Source organism: Giraffa tippelskirchi, chromosome 13 (assembly GCF_054371585.1).
Source record: "Giraffa tippelskirchi isolate mGirTip1 chromosome 13, T2T-mGirTip1v1.2.pri, whole genome shotgun sequence".
Classification (NCBI taxonomy): Eukaryota; Metazoa; Chordata; class Mammalia; order Artiodactyla; family Giraffidae; genus Giraffa; species Giraffa tippelskirchi.
This window is the reverse complement of record NC_137287.1, coordinates 85,427,669-85,445,533: the sequence shown is the minus strand read 5'-3', so window position 1 is coordinate 85,445,533 and position 17,865 is coordinate 85,427,669. Positions and strand designations below refer to the sequence as shown.

Here is a 17,865-nt window from a genome sequence, read left to right as displayed (position 1 = left end):
GTGATCCCCATCACGTTTCCAAGGAATTGACCCCACTGTTCCCCTCAAGCAGCTCCCGGGAAGGGTCTCCCTGGGGTCGCCCCAAAGTGGGGAAGCTGCCGGCCCTTCATGAGCTCACCCCTTTCCTGGAGCAGTGGCAGGGCTACCAAGAGGGGTACTTGTTGCCCTAAAGGTCCAGGAGCAAGTGACGAGAATGAAAACAAAACACGAAATCTGGTGCAATGGGTCGGGGGACCTGCTGCCTCTATTGGACTGAGGTGAAGAGTCCACTCAGAGTCCAGCTTTTATTCCTGATTGCAGACTACAAGACTTTCTTTGATCTATCTTTTCTAAGACACTAAATTGACATAGTCCAGATCTCCTTGTTTTTACCCCAGGCCGTTCCCTTCTGGGAAAGTCTTGGGAACAATTAGCAAATGTGTAGGCAGCATTCATGCCTGACACTGACCCAGTGTTCCAAGGTCCATGCTTTCATGATCCCAGCCATATTCCCTTCCGGGTCTGGCCTTGGAGTCTGTAACAAGGCTATTTATTCTAAGAAAAACATGAAAAATAATCATCAACACAGTTTCTTGATATATGCTCTTTTTCCAGGTGCTATTTCTATGAAATTTCTCAAGGCTGTGAAAGTACATTATCAGAAATTCCCACTATAGGTACTGAGGACTTTGGTGTTTCCGCCTGGACGACGCTGCTGCCGTCAGGCCACGGGAGTGGGGCTGTGTCAGTGGTCCTACCTCCGCAGGGGGCTGCAGGGTGTGGCTTTGTCTGGCCCCACTGGCCCCACTTGTCCAGAAGGGAGGACCCCTGGGGCGCTTGGCTTTGTGAGCCCAGGTGTGGATGGAGGGACCCGTCGTGGTGGGAGGCCCTCCTGCCCTGGCCCTGTGCACCTCGCCTGGGATGGCATGTCCTGGCCCCTTCCTCCTTCCGGAATCTGTGTGCTGAGGAATCATGGGAGTGGGTTTCTGGACAGCTGTCCCTCCCTGGGCAACAACCCCCATCCCCCTAGTAGAGGCTAGGTGGCTGGGCCCCAAGCCTCACCCACAGCTCAGGCAGGCGCACCCTCTCCTGAAACAAGACAATAGAGTGGTCTCTGCCTTCCCAGCTGCTAACCTGCTGGCCCCAGGTGCCATCACCAAGGCTGATGGCTGGGCCCTAAGAGGGCCATGGAAGGAAAAACAGCATCAATGGCCAATGCGCTACCTCTAGATCCTGTGCTTTGCTCTGTGGCCACTTTCTCATCTGCCAGGAAACATTTCGACACTCTCCTCAGCTTTCCCAGGTGTCAGGGTCCAGGCAGAGCCCTTGCTGTTGTTCAGTCACTCAGTGTCGTGTCCGACTCTGTGTGACCCCGTGGATTGCAGCACGCCACACTTCTCTGTCCCGTCTCCCGGAATTTGCTCAAACTCGTGTCCACTGAGTCGGTGATGCCATTCAACCATCTCATCCTCTATTGCCCCCTTCTCTTCCTGCCCTCAATCTTTCCTAGCATCAGGGTCTTTTCCAATGAGTCAGCTCTCCTCATCAGGTGGCCAAAATATTGGAGCATCAGCCTCAGCACCAGTCCTTCCAATGAATATTCAGGGTTGAATAAATAAGGATTGAACACAAAGGAACAAGCAAGTGGAAACCTTACCTCTGCAGATTCCCTGGACCTCACCAGTGTAAACAGAGGTGGGGGCAGGGCCGTCAAGTGATGGGCGGGACCAGCTGTGGGGCCTCCTTGGCCTCAGTCTGCTCCCCAGGCTGCACCTCCCATCCTGGTCCCCAGACCCCCAGGGGCCTAGAATCACCCTGGGATTTGGACTCTGGGTTCCTCTTGCTGTAGTCAGCCCTGGAAAGCAACATGTTCTGCTGGGAAATGTGTTTGTGAGTCTTTCTTTTTTTTCCCCCCAAATCCTTAATGACGTATGCTGACAAGCAGTGAAATGGGTATGAGAGATGAAGAGGGACAAACTTCTAGGTATGGATGAGTCATGAAGCTGAACCATCCAGCATGGAAACACAGTCAATGATATTGTTAATACCTTTGGAGGATAACAGATGGTAACTAGAGTTATGGTGGGCATCACTTTGTAACGTAGAGAAATATTGCATCACTGTAAGTTCTACACTTGGAACTAACAGTGTTGTACATCAATTACACTGTAATTTACTAAAAGGAAGCACTGAGATGTTTCTCTCCCAAGTCCTACAATGGCTGCAGGCGGCTCCTCTCAGGGGCTTCAGATCCCCCGCTGGCCAGTCTGCCCCACACAGGTGCCCACTGCAGGTTCTGCAGGAGGAGAAGTCCCAGGAGATTCACACGGCAGTCAGGTAGGTACCCACCTGCTCCTGTGTGCTTGCTCACACTTACCTGGCTGGCCCTGACCTGCCCTTCAGGGCTGTCATGTCCACCACTATGTTCTGGAAAGTGCTTCTTTTTCATTTGTTAATTCACTTCACCATCTCAGCCCAGCCCTATGCACAGATACACAGACAGACAGAGAGACAGACCGACAGACATATACACACACAAGGCGGGAGCCTCCCCTGATTGGCGTCTCCCAGTCACCACACCTCGCAGCCCTCTCTCCTATGCTGAACTCAAGTTAATCAAGGTGGCCAACAACCCAGAGAGGTGACAGTGTGTTACCTCCAACGTTGGGCCCCTGAGAGTGCCATGGCTTCCAACCCAGACTTTCAGACACTCTGTCTGGGGGAAGCCGTCTGCCTCACCCAGTACACAGTGGCTGTGCAGACAGACCCGCACAGAGGACAGCAGAGACCACCTGCCCACAGCCAACACCAGCCAGTAGCCACAAGGGCAAGCTGCCTGGGGAGTGGGCTCCCCGGAGCCAGGCTCACCTTCAGACCAAGGCAGTGCCATGAGAGCCTGAGAGTGACCTCAGGAGAGGTGACACCAGCTAAGTCACCCCAGACCCCTGATCCACAGACGCCACAGAGAAATAGATAGATTGCTTGAAGCACCAAGGGTAGGGTGATCAGTCACAAGGCGTTAGATCATACTTCCCGCTCTGTGCGAGCACACACACGAGTACACACACACACGCACACGCACATGCCCAAATGCAGCTTTCTCTTCCTACACCATCACTCTCACATTTTCCCGCCTCAATTCAAAATCGAAAGTAAAGCACAAGTCTCCCAATCAGCCAACTACCTCCCAGGTTGGATCGGGAGGGGTTAATACTGTGTCTGAAGCCATGACATTGTGCCTTCCAGAGCCCTGGGAGGGAGCTTTCTGTGGAAATCCATGGACAGACCTTCTCAATGCATCCTCAGGGGCTTGCAGAAACTCCCCACCTGAAGCAATGGAGGAGTGGGGCTTCCTGTTAGTTCTACACAAAGAGCTGTCAGTGGAAAGTAATTTGTGCCCAGAATTCGGTGAAATATGGTAACAGGTTCACATTCTCTCCCATTCATTGGGAGCAGACTGTCCCCGCTGGTAAATGCACTGACCAAGCGGAAGATGCTACCCTACCAGCACCGCATCCATAGCCTTCACGCCTGGAGAATGCACAAAAAGCAAGCAGGCTACAAAAGGGAAGTCGAGAGGTCAGATGTGTTATTTTAGTGTTTTACAAGTATCTTCACTTCTTGAAATGCACACGAGAGCTGTAGAGTGGCTAGCTGACATTAGATAGGACTGCATTCTTTCTTCAGCATCTTGAGTTCAAATTTCCAGGGTTTGGATGCCACAATAAAGGTGCAATAAAATGCCTGGAAGAGATAAAAAGAATAATAACTCATAAGCAAGAAAAATTGCAAAAAAAAAAGAAAACCAGAAGCTCCTATTTCCGGGTGTCAAGATTTCACTTAAAGAGGTGTCAGTCATGCCCCTACAGCCCCCCGAACAGTTGACCTGATGGCTGAGGAGACAGCTGTGCAACTGAGATGAGTGCCACTTTGGTTCATGTCCCTGTGATATGAGGCCATCACAGTCAGGGCTCCATTTGCTCCAGGAGAGCAAGCGTTGGAACCCAGGATGAATTAGCCTTGAGAAATTTTCCTGTCCAGCTCTGGACATCCCCCACCCCCCGCCCCAAGCGGACTTCCTGCAGCCCCTGGAGACCCCATGCTGCATGGAGGGCCCAGTGGGTCCTTCCCAGGGGAGGCAGAGCCACAAGAATAGTCAGGGACATACAGGCTTTAGAAAGGGGATCAGAATCTGGCCAGGTCCCACCAGGAAAATCTTGCAGCTGGGGAGCTGGGAGGAGACACAGGGCCTGCAGAAGGAGAGTTGCTCCCAGCTTCTGACCTGGGTGAGATCACCCTGTCCCTCTTCTCACCTAAAATCTTTATTCAATCAGAATAAAAATATAAAGTGAGAAAACCTCCGTTACATCAATGTGGCACTCAGTAGAACTGAAGTTGTGTAAGATACAAAGACTAAAGGGTCAGGTTGAGGGGGACAAAGGACGAAGCAACCAGGAACGCAAACTGGCCATGGAGGAACTGAGTCCAGACTGGCGGGGTGTCCAGGTTGCAAGGGATCAGGATGAGTTGAGCTGGTTCCTGGCAGTGTCGGGGAAAATATTAGTTGCTCTAGTTGTTCAGTCTCTAATTTGTGCCTGACTCTTTGTGATCCCATGGACTGCAGCATCCCAGGCTTCCTTGTCCTTCACTATCTCCCGGAGCTTGCTCAAACTCATGTCCATTGAGTCGGTGATGCCATCCAACCATCTCATCCTCTGTTGTCCCCTTCTCTTCCCACCTTCAATCTTTCCCAGAGTCAGGGTCTTTTCCAATAAGTCGGCTCTTCACTTCAGGCACTCAAAGTATTGGAGCTTCAGCTTCAGCATCAGTCCTTCCAATGAATAGTCAGAATTGATTTCCTTTAGGATGGACTGATTGGATCACCTTGCAGTCCAAGGGACTCTCAAGAGTCTTCTCCAGCACCACAGTTTGAAAGTATCAATTTTTTCGGCCTTCTTTATGGTCCAACTCTCAAATCTGTACATGACTACTGGAAAAACCATAGCTTTGACTATATGGATGTTTGTCAGCAGAGTGATGTCTCCGCTTTTTAATACACTGTCTAAGTTTGTCATCGCTTTTCTCCCAACAAGAAAGCATCTTTTAATTTCATGGCTGCAGTCGCTGTCTACAGTGATACTGCCCTCAAATAACTGTACAGTTTCAGAAATTCTTAGATTTTATTAATAAGTAAAAATCTAAATTATGGAACAGTGTGCAGTGCAATTCCCTACTACACAAAAACACAAATATATAGAAAAAACTGGGATATATAACAATAAGTTGACAGCAGTAAACTTTCCATAGGGATAGTTATCGCTGATTTTGTTTTTTTCTTCTGTAGTTGATTTTCAGCTACTTAATACTTTGGAAAAATTTTCAAATTTCCTACCTTCCATGAACCAGGCCTATAACTATTTAAAATAATATCTGGTTTTAAAACTTTTCCCCAAGGAGATCAGATAGTTGCCCTTTCTTCCCTTCTAAGACTCAATAAAGAAAACAGATAAGTTCAAAACCTATAGGAGATCTGAAATGGGGAATCTCGAAGAGTTGCATGAGCCCTGTAAGGCAGAGATGGGAAAGACTACCCTGAGGCTAATGAGTGATTTCAAGCAAGATAATTCAAGGTTGCTGAAGGCTGTCTCGGCACCTACCTTCTGCATTTGGGGATTCTCTTGTACTAAGCAGTTTTCATTTTCCCCTGAAATTTTCTTGCACATTGTCCGCTCAATTTCGACTTCAAGAAGGTAATCCAAACTATCCGTGACCTGTCCGTGAATCATTTCAAGTTAGAGATCATCAAAGAATATGTGGTATCAGTTGTCATTTCTGACAAACAAACATGTCATTGACTGCTTAGGGCAAAGGAGGTCTCCCCACCTCCCTCCCTCCTATAGTTTCTTTTGACAGAGTTTTGGGGTAACGCAGAAGTGGTCCTTACCTTGTTCTCTCTATCTGTCTCTCTGTTTCTCCATCTTTTTCATTATGGTATTTAATTTTAAAGCAATGACAACTCTCACCAAGATAAATCAAGAAAGCTATTTCCTAAAGACCATTTTCCTGGGAAAACTAATGGTTTGTTCACTGGAGCTTGGGAAAGAATCAACATTTTCAGTGAAATCCACTGAGAATATATTGCTTCCCTTTGGTAGTTTTAGTTATCTACACCCTATTCCATGTCACACACCCTCCCAAATCCCTGACTTTCCAGGCATCTCCCCTCACCACCCCCCACCCTGTCCAGAGCCCACCACAGCCCTATACTCAAGGAGGCCCCATTAAGAAACCCAGATGAGCAATGGTAAACGTCCACTACCATTGAAGAATGAAAAGATGCTCGACCTTACTATTCATTAGAGAAATGAAAATCAAAACTACAATGATGTATCACCTCACACAGGTCAGAACAGGCATCATCAAAAAATCTACAAACAATAGATGCTAGAAAGGGTGTGGAGAAAAGGGAATCCCTCTACACTATTGGTGAGAATGTAAGTTGGTACAACCACTATGGAGATTAGCATGGAGATTCCTTTAAAAAACTAAGCAGAGAGTTCCTATATGATCCAGCATCCTACTCCTGGGCATATACCCTGAGAAAACTATCATTCAAAAAGACACATGTACCCCAACGTTCTATTGCAGCACTATTTACAATAGCCAGGACATACAAACAACCTGAACAGGAAAACAAAGTTTATAAGATGTTAGGGAGAGAACATTTAAAGGGAATGACCAGGTTAGTTAGATTCTGTACCTGAGCGCAGAAGAATAGGAGAGAATTCAGAAAATAGAGTAAACATTTTGGAAGTGCTGGAAAAGTCGCCTGGGCATTGAAAAAAATGGGTGTAGGCAGAAATCTAAGTGTGGTTTCATGAGTATAAAACATAGTTAAAAATTTTCAGCTATGCACTAAGTGCCTGAAAGGACACTTGCGGGGGTGCCCACCAGGACGGATGTCTGTGGGGGATGTAAAGAAATCAGTGGTCACTTTCATTTTTTTACCTCAACTACTTCCAAATCTACCCCAGGCATATTTTTCAGGACTGGATATCAAGTTTTCCAGTGCTGTTGGCATTTGAGGCTGTTGGCATTTGAATTTCTCGGCTGTGGGGGCCATGCTATGCCTGAGGGGTGATGACCCACATTCCTGGACTCCATTTCTCACATCTCAGTAGCTGCCCCTTCAGTTGTGATGGCCAGAAACATCTCAGGCTATGGCCATAAATGCCCTGAAGAGCAAAATCTATGCCCAGTTGAGAATGAGTGCTTTGTATTTGAATAAATTTCCAAGTGAAAATTACCAGAAAAACAGACTTCCCTAAATCATCCTCAGCAACCACTGACAGACACCCAGCCCCACTTTCACCCCTGATTACCCAGGAAAGGGAGGCAGATGGAGGTCCAGCTGTGGATTCAGCCCCTCACTCCCACCATGGCCAGGCCTCTCTGACTCCCCTGGCCTCCTGTGACACCGTGCCCTCCTGGCTGGCTGTACCATTGAATCTTTGGCCCAGCTGGCATCATTCAGAAGGAGTAGCATCAGTGGATTAAGAGTAGACAGCCTGGGTTTAAATCTTGGCTCTTAGTAGCTGTGTGACCCTGGGAAGGTTTCTAAACTTCTCTGTGCTTGTTTCCTCCTTTGTGAACTGGAGCTGGTAGTTACGTGCTTTTTCTTTAAGGGCCAGAGAGGAAATATTCCAGGCTTTGCAGCACAGACGCAGCCCAGACAGCATTCAAAAAGTGTGCCTGGCAGTGTCCTAATAAAATTGTATTTATGGACATAAGTTTCAGTGTAATATAACTTTCATATGTTACAAAATAGTCTCCTTTTGTTTCTTATATTCATTCATATCTCATGGGATGTACTAAGAAGGGCCATGGGCCAGATTTGGCTGCAGGCTGTGAGTGACAACTGCTGATAAATATCTTTGTAGTTTTAACTTAAGTCATTCAGTGGAATAGAGCAGTTTTCCATCTATAGGGCCTGTGGGTATTTTATTAAGTTTTATCTGAATTGCCACCCAGTATTTTTCTGTTCGCTTTTGTTTGGGGATGATGTATTCTTCCTTATCCCTTTTTTCAATATGTTTTCAAGCGAATTTAAAACATCTCTCTCCTAGCCTCTTTTTTAACCTGTTTCCACTTGATTCTTTTGTATCCTTACCTGAATTCAAGAGCTGACAGTGAACTAAGAAATAAAATGGACATTCATGAAAAGAACCAGCGAACAGTATGAAATGATATATAAGTCTTGAGATATGTGGGTATTCGGTTTATTATTAAATGGTGGTTTAGTCACTAAGTTGTGTCTGACTCTTTGCCACCCTATGGACTATAGTCCACCAGGCTCCTCTGTCCATGGGATTCTCCAGACAAGAATACTGGAGTGGGTTGCCATGCCCTCCTCCAGGGGATCTTCCCGACCTAGGGATCCAACTCTGGCCTCTTACATTGCAGGCAGATTCTTTACTGACTGAGCTACCGGAGAAGGCCAAGAGATTAAATATCAGCCTATAAGGCAGAGTCATCTATTTCTATTTATATAAGCAGAGAGCACAGATTAACAAAAATAGGCTAGTCCCAGGAAAGGCAGGAACTTCATTAAGAACAGCTATTAAATCTGAGCCCCCAGGGATGTGGGGTTTTAATTCAGCCACTCATTGGGGAATGCATATCCTGGCTCAGGTGTTGCTTTCTAAAAACAAAAAGCACACAACTGGGGCCACAGAGAGAACCAGAGGAAGCCCAGGGCCCACAGCCCATGCAGATGGACAAGGTGCCAGGTGTCCCCATCTCTTAGGGGGTCAGGACACTGAGTGAAACTTCTGCCCACGTAAGGAAACAGGAAAGGGAGGCAGGTTGGCGGTGGCTGGAAGGTGGGCAGTACAGGTAGGAGGGAAGATGGGGTGAATGGAGGAGAGGTGTGGGTCAGGCCAGCATTATCCACAACACATCACTTTCCTGCACCCCAACAACCCCACCTCAGGCTCCTGCATAGATAGCAGGACAACACTCTTTCTCAGGAAACACTGTGCTGGTTCCTCTAAGACACAGTCCATATTCCAATTCCTCCAGCTGCCCTAAGAGCATCCTTTATGGCATTATTTTTTTTTTGTTTATTTATTTAGCTGCACCGGGTCTTGGTTGTGGCATGTGAAATCTAGTACCCTGACTAGATATGAACCCAGGTTCCCTGCAGTGGGAGTACGGAGCCTTAGCCACTGGACCACCAGGGAAGTCCCTGGTATTATTTTAAATCGAAGAGACAACACACAAACACATCTTGCCTTTATCATCATGCTTCCTAAGTTTCCTTTCATGAGAACCATTTCCTGCTTTCCCCCATCTTTCACAGCACTGATATTTAAATTTTTATCTGTTTTTTAATTGGAGTATAATTGCTTTGCAATGTTGTGTTAGGTTCTGCTGTACAACAACACGCAAAACAGTGTGAATCAGCTATATGTATATATTATATCCCCTCCCTCTTGGACCTCCCTCTGACGTCCCCATCCCACCCCTCTAGGTCATCACAGAGCACGGAGCTCAGCTCCCTGTGCTATACAGCACCTTCCCACTTGCTGTCTATGTTACACATGGCAGTGTGCATTTATCAGTGCTACTCTCCCGATTTGTCCCACCCTCTCTTTCTCTCTCTCTGTCCACAAGTGCATTCTCGATGTCTGTGTCTCTATTCCTGCCCTGAAAATATGTTCACCTGTATTATTTTCCTTGAAATCTACAGCACTGATATTTTGAAGTGGTCTTAGAGAATGCCCCGTAATATGCTTGTGTGTGTGCTCAGCCAGTTCAGTTGTGTCCGACTCTTGGCGACCCCATGGACTGTAGCCCGCCAGGCTCCTCTGTCCGTGGGATTCTCCAGGCAAGAATACTGGAGTGGGTTGCCATGCTCTCGTCCAGGGGATCTTCCCTTCCCAGGGATTGAACCCGCGTCTCTTACATCTCCTGCATCGGCAGAGGGGTTCTTTACCACGAGCACCTCCTGGGAAACAGCGCCCCGTAACATGGACTTGTCTAAATGTCCCTGACGATCACTCTTACACACTTGGGGCAAGAACACGGTATATGAGTGATGCCATGTCCTTGCAGTGATGTCACATCAGAGGCACGTGGTGTTTGTCCAGCGTGTTCTGGTTGTGATTAATTAACAAGCAATCCCTGTAGCTATGGCCCCTTCCCCTTACTTCTCCCCATCTTGGGTGGCAGATTCATTGCTGATCTTTTCCTGAGTTTGTTATTACCATGGTGGTTGCAAAAGGTGATTTTCTAGTTTAATATTCTTTCACATTTCTAAGTAGGTATTTTTCTGTAAAGAAGAATCTTCCCTTCTGCCCTGTTTCCTATTTACAATGAAAGCTGGGTGTGGAGTTTGCTTGTTCACTGTGTTATAATGCATCCTTGTCAACACTCAGGTGGATGATATCTGCTCACACCGTCCCAAACGTGGCCCCTTCAAGAGCCCCTCTGTGCTCTTACCTGTGTTTTCTGATGTGACTATAACTACTTTTAAGTTATTTGAATGGATATATTATGTTTTACCCCAGAATTATAAAAGAGAAAACTTAATTAACTTTCTTCCCCAAACCCCTAAATTAAAATTTATAAATTTTGACTCCAGGTATCTCTCAGCTGCTCTCAGCTGACAACGGCCCTCCCACAAAGGTGGGCACGGGGACAAAGGATGAGACGCAAGAGCCACCAACCTGCTCCTGGGACCTCAGAATGTTTGTCACCTTGTAGACATACTTGTCCTTGCTGGCCTTGTTGTACTCCTTCATGGCGAACCACAGTGCCTGCTGCACATAAACATAGGATGCTGGGATGTCTTGGAATTCCCTCGTTACCTTTTTCGAACCCCAGGCTTGGACACCTCTGGAAGTGAGGGCCACCATGGCCATCCAGAGCAGCAGGCCGAGGCAGAACCTGGCCATGGCTCCTCAACCTGGGGTTCAGGCTGAGTCCCTCCTGTCCTGTTTGGCGGGCCCTGCTGCCTCTGCACCGGCCCCTCCCAGCACTGCTGCAGGTGGAAAGTGGAGAACAACTGTTAACATCATCTGCTCAAAAAGAAGCCGCCTGCAAGACGTGTAATTCAGTCCATTTGCCCACCTTGGATGTTTCCTTTTTGGAAGGACACACACCTCTGTACACACACACACACAAACACACACACACCCCTGTTCTTCCTGATGGCTGCCTAGGACTTGTTTGTGCTGGGATCTGTCTGCTGAGTGGGGGTGAGTCTCGCCAGCCTGTGAAAGGTAACGCACATGCTGTGTCCCCATCTCTCCGAGCCCCGTGGAGATGCCCTTTACACTCAGGTAAGAGTCCTAGGACTGAGCGTCTGCTTTAGCCCAGGGCTGTCCGGCTCACTCTCGCCCACATGTACTAGGGATGGCACGCTGCTTGTGAAGCGCCTTTGCTTTAGAGGAAGCCCTCCGGCCAACGAGGACCCGCAGGACATGGCTCTCGAGGCCGAAGCAGCGGTTCGGGTGTTGGGGGCAGACCAGGAGCGAGCAGCCTGAGGCAAAGCAGGATCCATGGGGTGTGTTTGCCCAGAGAAGTAAAGACAGATTGTCCAGGCTGAACAGAGGATGTGGTGTCTAAATCAAGAGACTCCTGGGGCCTAGATACAGACACCCAGCAACAAATATTCCCAGGATCTTAGTTCAGCTGCTCATCTGGAGTCACCATGTGCCCTCAGCCAGGAATCACCAACCAAACCTGTGCCTCCCAGAGCCTGACCCATGGGGAGGCTGATGCACACGGACACCGGGTTCTCCTGCCCACCCTCCCAGCCGGCGGTAACCTATCTCTTCCTGCCCTGCCTCTGCTCCACGGCAGCTTCGATGTGACACACAAAGGGCAAGAGTGGCTCTCTCCTGCTCCACTCGCCTGGGCACAAGGGGCGGCCGCCTGGGGCCATCTCCTGCTCACCAGGGCTACACCCAGACCCACCTGAGCACCAAGGCCCTTTCCACAATGCTGTGGCTGAGCCCTGAGCTGGCCGCTGGCCGCAGGCAGCCTCTCTCCTTCCCCAGGACCTGAGCACAGTGGCTCCCACCCGTGGCTGGCTCGTTTCTGGTGCACTCAGTTCACAGCCATGTGCCTGCTCAGGGTGACTGTAGGTGCCAAGGTCGGGTGCTTCTGCCCCCAGCTGCCCTCCCTGCCAGTGGTCACCTCTGTGGCCCCTTTGTGACCTAAGCCCTGCCCCCTGATGCAGCCCAAGTGACCAGCCTCTCTGATGGGGGACCCTCTGCCTTCAAGCCCATAGACTCACTGGGGAGCCCACAGCGTCTGCCGCCAGCACTGAGCTCCCATCCTGTCCCATGCCTCTGGACTTTCTAAATCTCTGTGCTTTGGATGGGCAGCTGGAAGTGAAGCCACCTCCAGTGAGTCTCTGTCAGGGCCCCATTGTAGGACCCCTTGGTCTTAGAGGCAGGAGGAGGCGCCAAACAGCCAGGCTCAGGGGACCTGGTCCTCCTAGCTCAGGAGGGGAGCCCAGGGCTGGTGCCGAGGACACGAAGCCAAAGGCTGGCAATGGCCACGGGTGTGTGACCCTCCGTGGGATGGATGGATGGCAGCCATCTCTCCACATCCCCAGGCTTGTCCCGGATGGGCTCCCTTGGTCCAGTTTCCTCCCCTGTGTGTGCTTCTCATCCCGAGTCAGGCTCCCCTGACGGCCACGACTCCGTCTCGCCCTGCACGGGGGCCGGGTTCAGCCATGGGGAGGGACTTCCACAAACTCAGACACTGGGAAATCACTGTTTCTCTCTCCAGGATAACATACAGCCCAAAGAGGATCATACCTGAGACCTGTAAGATGAGGTCCAGACAGGGCCTGTGAGACCTGAAAGTTACCCGCTGAAGGGTCAGATGTCTGAGACAGAATCCTGGGCTGGAATTCAGGAGCCCTTTCTAAGCTCATCTCACAGGCTAGCAAAGTAATGCTCAAAATTCTCCAAGCCAGGCTTCAACAGTAAGTGAACAGTGAACTTTCAGATGTTCAAGCTGGATTTAGAAAAGGCAGAGGAACCAGAGATCAAATTGCCAAAATTTGTTGGATCATCAAAAAAGCAAGAGAGTTCCAGACAAACACCTACTTCTGCTTTATTGACTACGCCAAAGCCTTTGACTTTGCGGATCACAACAAACTGTAGAAAATTCTTCAAGAGATGGGAATACCAGACCACCTGACCTGCCTCCTGAGAAATCTGTATACAGGTCAAGAAGCAAAAGTTAGAACTGGACGTGAAACAATAGACTAGTTCCAAATCCAGAAAGGAGTATGTCAAGGCTGTATATTGTCACCCTGCTTATTTAACTTACATGCAGAGTACATATAACTTATATGAACAAACAGTGACAGACTTAATTTTGGGGGCTCCAAAATCACTGCAGATAGTGACTGCAGCCATGAAATTAAAAGGCACTTGCTCCTTGGAAGAAAAGCTATGACCAACCTAGACAGCATATTAAAAACCAGAGGCATTACTTTGCCAACAAAGGTCCGTCTAGTCAAAGCTATGGTTTTTTCAGTAGTCATGTATAGATGTGAGAGTTGGACTAAAAAGAAAGCTGAGCATCGAAGAATTGATGCTTTTGAACTGTGGAGTTGGAGAAGACTCTTGAGAGTCCCTTGGACTGCAAGGAGATCCAACCAGTCCATCCTAAAAGAGATCAGTCCTGGGTGTTCATTGGAAGGACTGATGCTGAAGCTGAAACTCTGATACTTTCGCCACCTGATGTGAAGAACTGACTGATTTGAAAAGACCCTGATGCTGGGAAAGATTGAAGGTGGGAGGAGAAGGGGACAACAGAGGATGAGATGGCTGGATGGCATCACCGACTCGATGGACATGAATTTGAGTAAGCTCCGGAAGTTGGTGAAGGACAGGGAAGCCCAGGATGCTGCAGTCCATGGGGTCTCAAAGAGTCAGACACGACTGAGCGACTGAACTGAACTGAACTTCTAAGCTCGTAGGAAACACAGAAGCCAGATGGAGAACAATCAACTGGCTCACACATTTTGTACAGTATATACTTACACATGCAGGCACATCACTTGCTCACACACATTCCTCTGCACAAAGTCACCAGATATTCATCTGGAACACAAGAATTTATTTGGAAGATAATTGGCTAAGGGCTAAGTTCTCTTTTATGAGGAAAGCTCTTTCAAAATGCAAAGCACAAAGACAATTTCCTCAGTTGTCTCAGCTCAGTGATTTGAGCAGATGGTATGGTCCAAAAGGAGTCCATTTCCCCAACTTGACCACATGAATTGTTTGAAAACAGTGGCCTGGGCTGAAGTCTCTCTCCAGACTCCCTGGTTGATCCGCCTTCCTTTGGCACCTTGCTCAGCAAGGGGCAGAGGGAGCCCATACTCCCTGGGAAGCCCACCCTGGGAGCCCACCCAGGTGATCTTGTGAAAGTCAAAGGGCAGGGGTTTGAGGTGCTGATGCTGTGATGGATGTGGACCCACAGGACTGAGTTCTAGGCTGGTCCTTAGGCCTCCAGTGGCAGAGAGGGGAGGGGTTTGGGTCCTCTCAGCATGGCCCCATTCCCCCTCTCCCACGCCCCTGCAGAGGACTCACTCATCTGCTTCGGGGTCATCGGTCATGGCAGATATTGATTGTTCCAGAAGCCATTGCCAAGTATGAAGCATCTCATTCTGCCCTGACTATGGGAATCAGGATTCTTGGACCACCCACTGGTGCTCCTCACCCTGGTTGCCTCAGGGGGTGCGGCCAGTGGGCAGCTAGGAGGCAGGGGGCTCACTGCTCAGGGGCAATGTGGTCTTTTAAGCAATTTTTTTTGTTGCTGTTCAGTTGCTTGGTCATGTCTGACTCTTTGTGACCCCATGGACTGCAGCAGCCAAGCACTTCTATCCATGGGATTCTCCAGGCAAGAATACTGGAGTGGGCAGCCATTCCCTTCTCCAGGGGATCTTCCCAACCCAAGGATAAAACCCATGTCTCCTACACTACCAGGCAGATTCTTTACCACTGAGCCATCAGGGAAGCCCTTAAACAACTTTACTGAAATATAATTCTCATAGCATACAATCCAACCATTTAAGTGCGTGATTCAATGGCTTTTAGTGTCTTCAAGAGTTTTACATCCAAAGCCATAATCAGCTTTCCTAGAAAGCCTCAACCAGTACCGGCCAGGTTCCCCGCCTCCGTCAACCCTAGGCAACCTCTCATCTACTTTATAGATTTATCTCTTCTGGCATTTCCTATAAATGGATTCATATTCTGTACAGTCTTGTAGTGTATGGCTTTGTCTTAGCATGTTTTCAAGTTTCATCCTTGTTATAGCATGAATTGCCACTTCATCCCTTTTTATCACTGAATAAACTTTCCCTGCATATGTGTGCACTGTGTTTTATCTATCCATTCACCTCCTAGGCAGTGGACATGGGGGTGGTGTCTACTTCTTGGCTATTAGGACTAGTATTGTTACAAACATCCTTATTCGGGCTTTTGTGTGGACGTATGCTTTTATTTCTCTCAGGTATACACTGAGTTACTGTTACCTGAACTCTATATTTAACTTTTTGAGAACCTACTAGATGATTTCCTAAAATGGCTACACCATTTTGCATTCCCATGGGCAGTGCCTAGGGGTTCCAATTTTACTACATCCATGCCAGCACTGGTTATGACCTCTGTTTTTGAGGATCACCGATTTAGTGGGCATGAAGGGAGATGAGTGGTAAGAACTTGACAAGCATGATGTAGAACATTTTAATTTTCATCGTCAAGGAGTTTTGGGAAGTAATCTTTAAAAAGACAAGAATCTAATAGGAAACTTGGAGAAAAGTCATCAATGCAGAAAAAGAAATATAAATATCTTTAATACACATGTGAAAACATGCTTAGCATCTTTAACAGAAATAAAAATCAACCCAAATCAATGAAGTATCACCATTCCCCTACTCTTTGGAAAAAGGTTGAACACAATGACAGTGTCTAGTTGATAAACCACCTTCATCAGCATTGGTACATGGGGATCCAACAGTCTTTGTTCACAGTGATTTAGCAATCTCTGTCAAACATTTAAAAGTTACACAGTCCTTAACACATCTGAATCCAGGAATTTGTCCCACAGAAATTTTTGTCTATGTGCACAATAGAGCATGGGCACCCTGGTTTTTCTTGGCTAGAAGAGAGCAGTTATTACCTAAATTCTTCTGCTTTGATAGACTGCCCCTATCCTGGACTTTTGGCTGCAAAGAGCAGGCTTGGGTTGGAATGAGAAAAAACACAACTGTTCACAAAACAGCATCTTCACCAGCTTTGTCAGCACAAACTATTTTTGAGGTCCTAGGCTGGGCTTGGGGTTTCCCAGGTGGCACTAATGGTAAAGAACTCACTTGCCAATGCAGGAGACAGAAGAGACGTGGGTTCAATCCCTGGGTTGGGAAGATTCCCTGGAGGAGGGCATGGCAACCCATTCTAGTATTCTTGCCTGGAGAATCCCACAGGCTATAGTCCATAGCATCGAAAAGAGCTGGACACGACTGAAGCGACTTAGCACAGCACAGCACAGGCTGGGCTTGGGTGGAGGGGAGGGACGCCTGGCGGGTCCTTGGTGAGGAGGGAGCTTCACAACCTGCATCAGAGGCTGTGTTTCTGGCGCTCACACTGACACGGGTCCCATACTGAGGCCTGCAGGCTGGGAGGAGGCTGGAGGGTTCAGCTGAGGGCCTCAGCCCATCTAGCTCCACATTTCCAACCATCAGCACCTTCTCCACTTCTTCCTGTGGACAATTGAGTCTTTCCTGCTCTTGCATAAACCTGGGAGATCCTCTCCCACCTGGATCAAAGTGGATGAGTCCTCCTAGGCAGGATCTCTGGACCCACTTTGGCTACAGGGCCAGAGAGTGTTACTGAAATAAGTTGTTTGAGATTTAGTCCTCTTCTCCAGGTCTCAGTCCTGCCACTCTGAACAAATCCCCCCAAAGTTCTCCACCATCCACCTAAAGCCATTGGCCACCTGCAGGCCTGAGGGCCTGCTCGGAGGTGGGGAGGGTGAGCTCTCAGCCAGACAGAGGCCCCCATGAAAGGCTGTGCCCCTGAGGCCCAAACTCCAAACTCTGCCTCAAAAGCAGAGCCTGAAAGGAAAAAGGCCGAATCACCTTCCTCCCTAGTTACATTTGCTGGCCACTTGCCAAGGCAGGGGCTGAGCGAGACACACAGGAGACACTGCCCAGGGCTGGACACCTGGCTCCAGTCCTAGTTTGGGAAGGTTGCTCCATGGCCTAGTTTGACTGGGCTGTCGTACATGATTCCAGCTCAGTTCGTCTCATTCTGTGGCTCTTCTTTCAGCAATGCCTTTTATTTAGTCTTGCTCCAAGGGTGGCCTAATTGGGCAAGATCCTACAGAAATCACCCTCATTTGATCACAAATCCCCTTTTGTCAGAAGGGGGATTGGGGTCCAGTCCCCAGCACTTTGGAGCAATCCTCTGCTCTGTAGCCTTGCCCTGGCCCTGGGCCTGCCTCATGGGTGAAGTTTGCTGTGACACTGAGACGGGGAGGCTAAGTCCTTCACACGGCAAGTTCTCCGTCTTGGCAATGGGCATAGTCCCACCTTCTTGTTTTTGGCATGGACAAGCTGAGGGGGAGATAGTGATTGCAGAAGTGCTTTCTCTGCATTTCTCTGTAGGGGGCTGGGTGTTGTTCTGAGACAGGGTTCTGGAAGCAATGCAAGCTGGGCCCTGGGCATGAGCACACCTTGGGCTGAGCCCACCAAGTCAGACAGCTCAGGGGCCCGTCCCTGCAGTATGCATGGTGGGCACCAAACGGGGCAGGAGACCAGGTCATTGCCACCAACAATTCTTTTCCTAAGATTGG

At 48.6% G+C, this 17,865-nt stretch overlaps 1 protein-coding gene and 1 long non-coding RNA gene across 3 annotated transcripts; one reads left to right on the top strand and one right to left on the bottom strand.

Annotated features, from left to right (window-relative positions):
• Positions 1-3,551: 3,551 nt before the first annotated feature.
• Positions 3,552-12,152, bottom strand: LOC145532972 (cystatin-13-like). 2 transcript variants are annotated; one of them, XM_081559204.1, is made up of 4 exons: positions 11,962-12,152; positions 10,710-11,023; positions 5,637-5,750; positions 3,552-3,723 (listed from the first exon to the last, which is right to left on the bottom strand). In XM_081559204.1, exons 2-4 carry the CDS (start codon positions 10,935-10,937, stop codon positions 3,640-3,642), a joined length of 426 nt encoding a protein of 141 aa, XP_081415330.1. In that variant the 5' UTR covers positions 10,938-11,023; positions 11,962-12,152; the 3' UTR covers positions 3,552-3,639. The 2 variants fall into 2 exon arrangements, with proteins under 2 accessions (XP_081415330.1, XP_081415331.1); XM_081559205.1 differs by having other exon boundaries at positions 10,710-11,020.
• A 67-nt stretch (positions 12,153-12,219) lies between these two features.
• Positions 12,220-15,266, top strand: LOC145532973 (uncharacterized). The gene is made up of 2 exons (XR_014073734.1): positions 12,220-12,395; positions 12,784-15,266. It is a non-coding gene; the product is annotated as an uncharacterized LOC145532973 (long non-coding RNA).
• Positions 15,267-17,865: the final 2,599 nt, after the last annotated feature.

What these genes read in the sequence shown, in the direction of transcription:
- LOC145532972 (XM_081559204.1), bottom strand. Translation starts at nt 10,937, where the DNA reads ATGGCCAGGTTCTGCCTCGGCCTGCTGCTCTGGATGGCCATGGTGGCC. An exon ending in TTCTGAGGTCCCAGGAGCAG is followed by an intron (nt 5,751 to 10,709) that starts GTTGGTGGCTCT and finishes ATTCACGGACAG; the next exon opens with GTCACGGATAGTTTGGATTA. An exon ending in AGAATCCCCAAATGCAGAAG is followed by an intron (nt 3,724 to 5,636) that starts GTAGGTGCCGAG and finishes TATCTCTTCCAG; the next exon opens with GCATTTTATTGCACCTTTAT.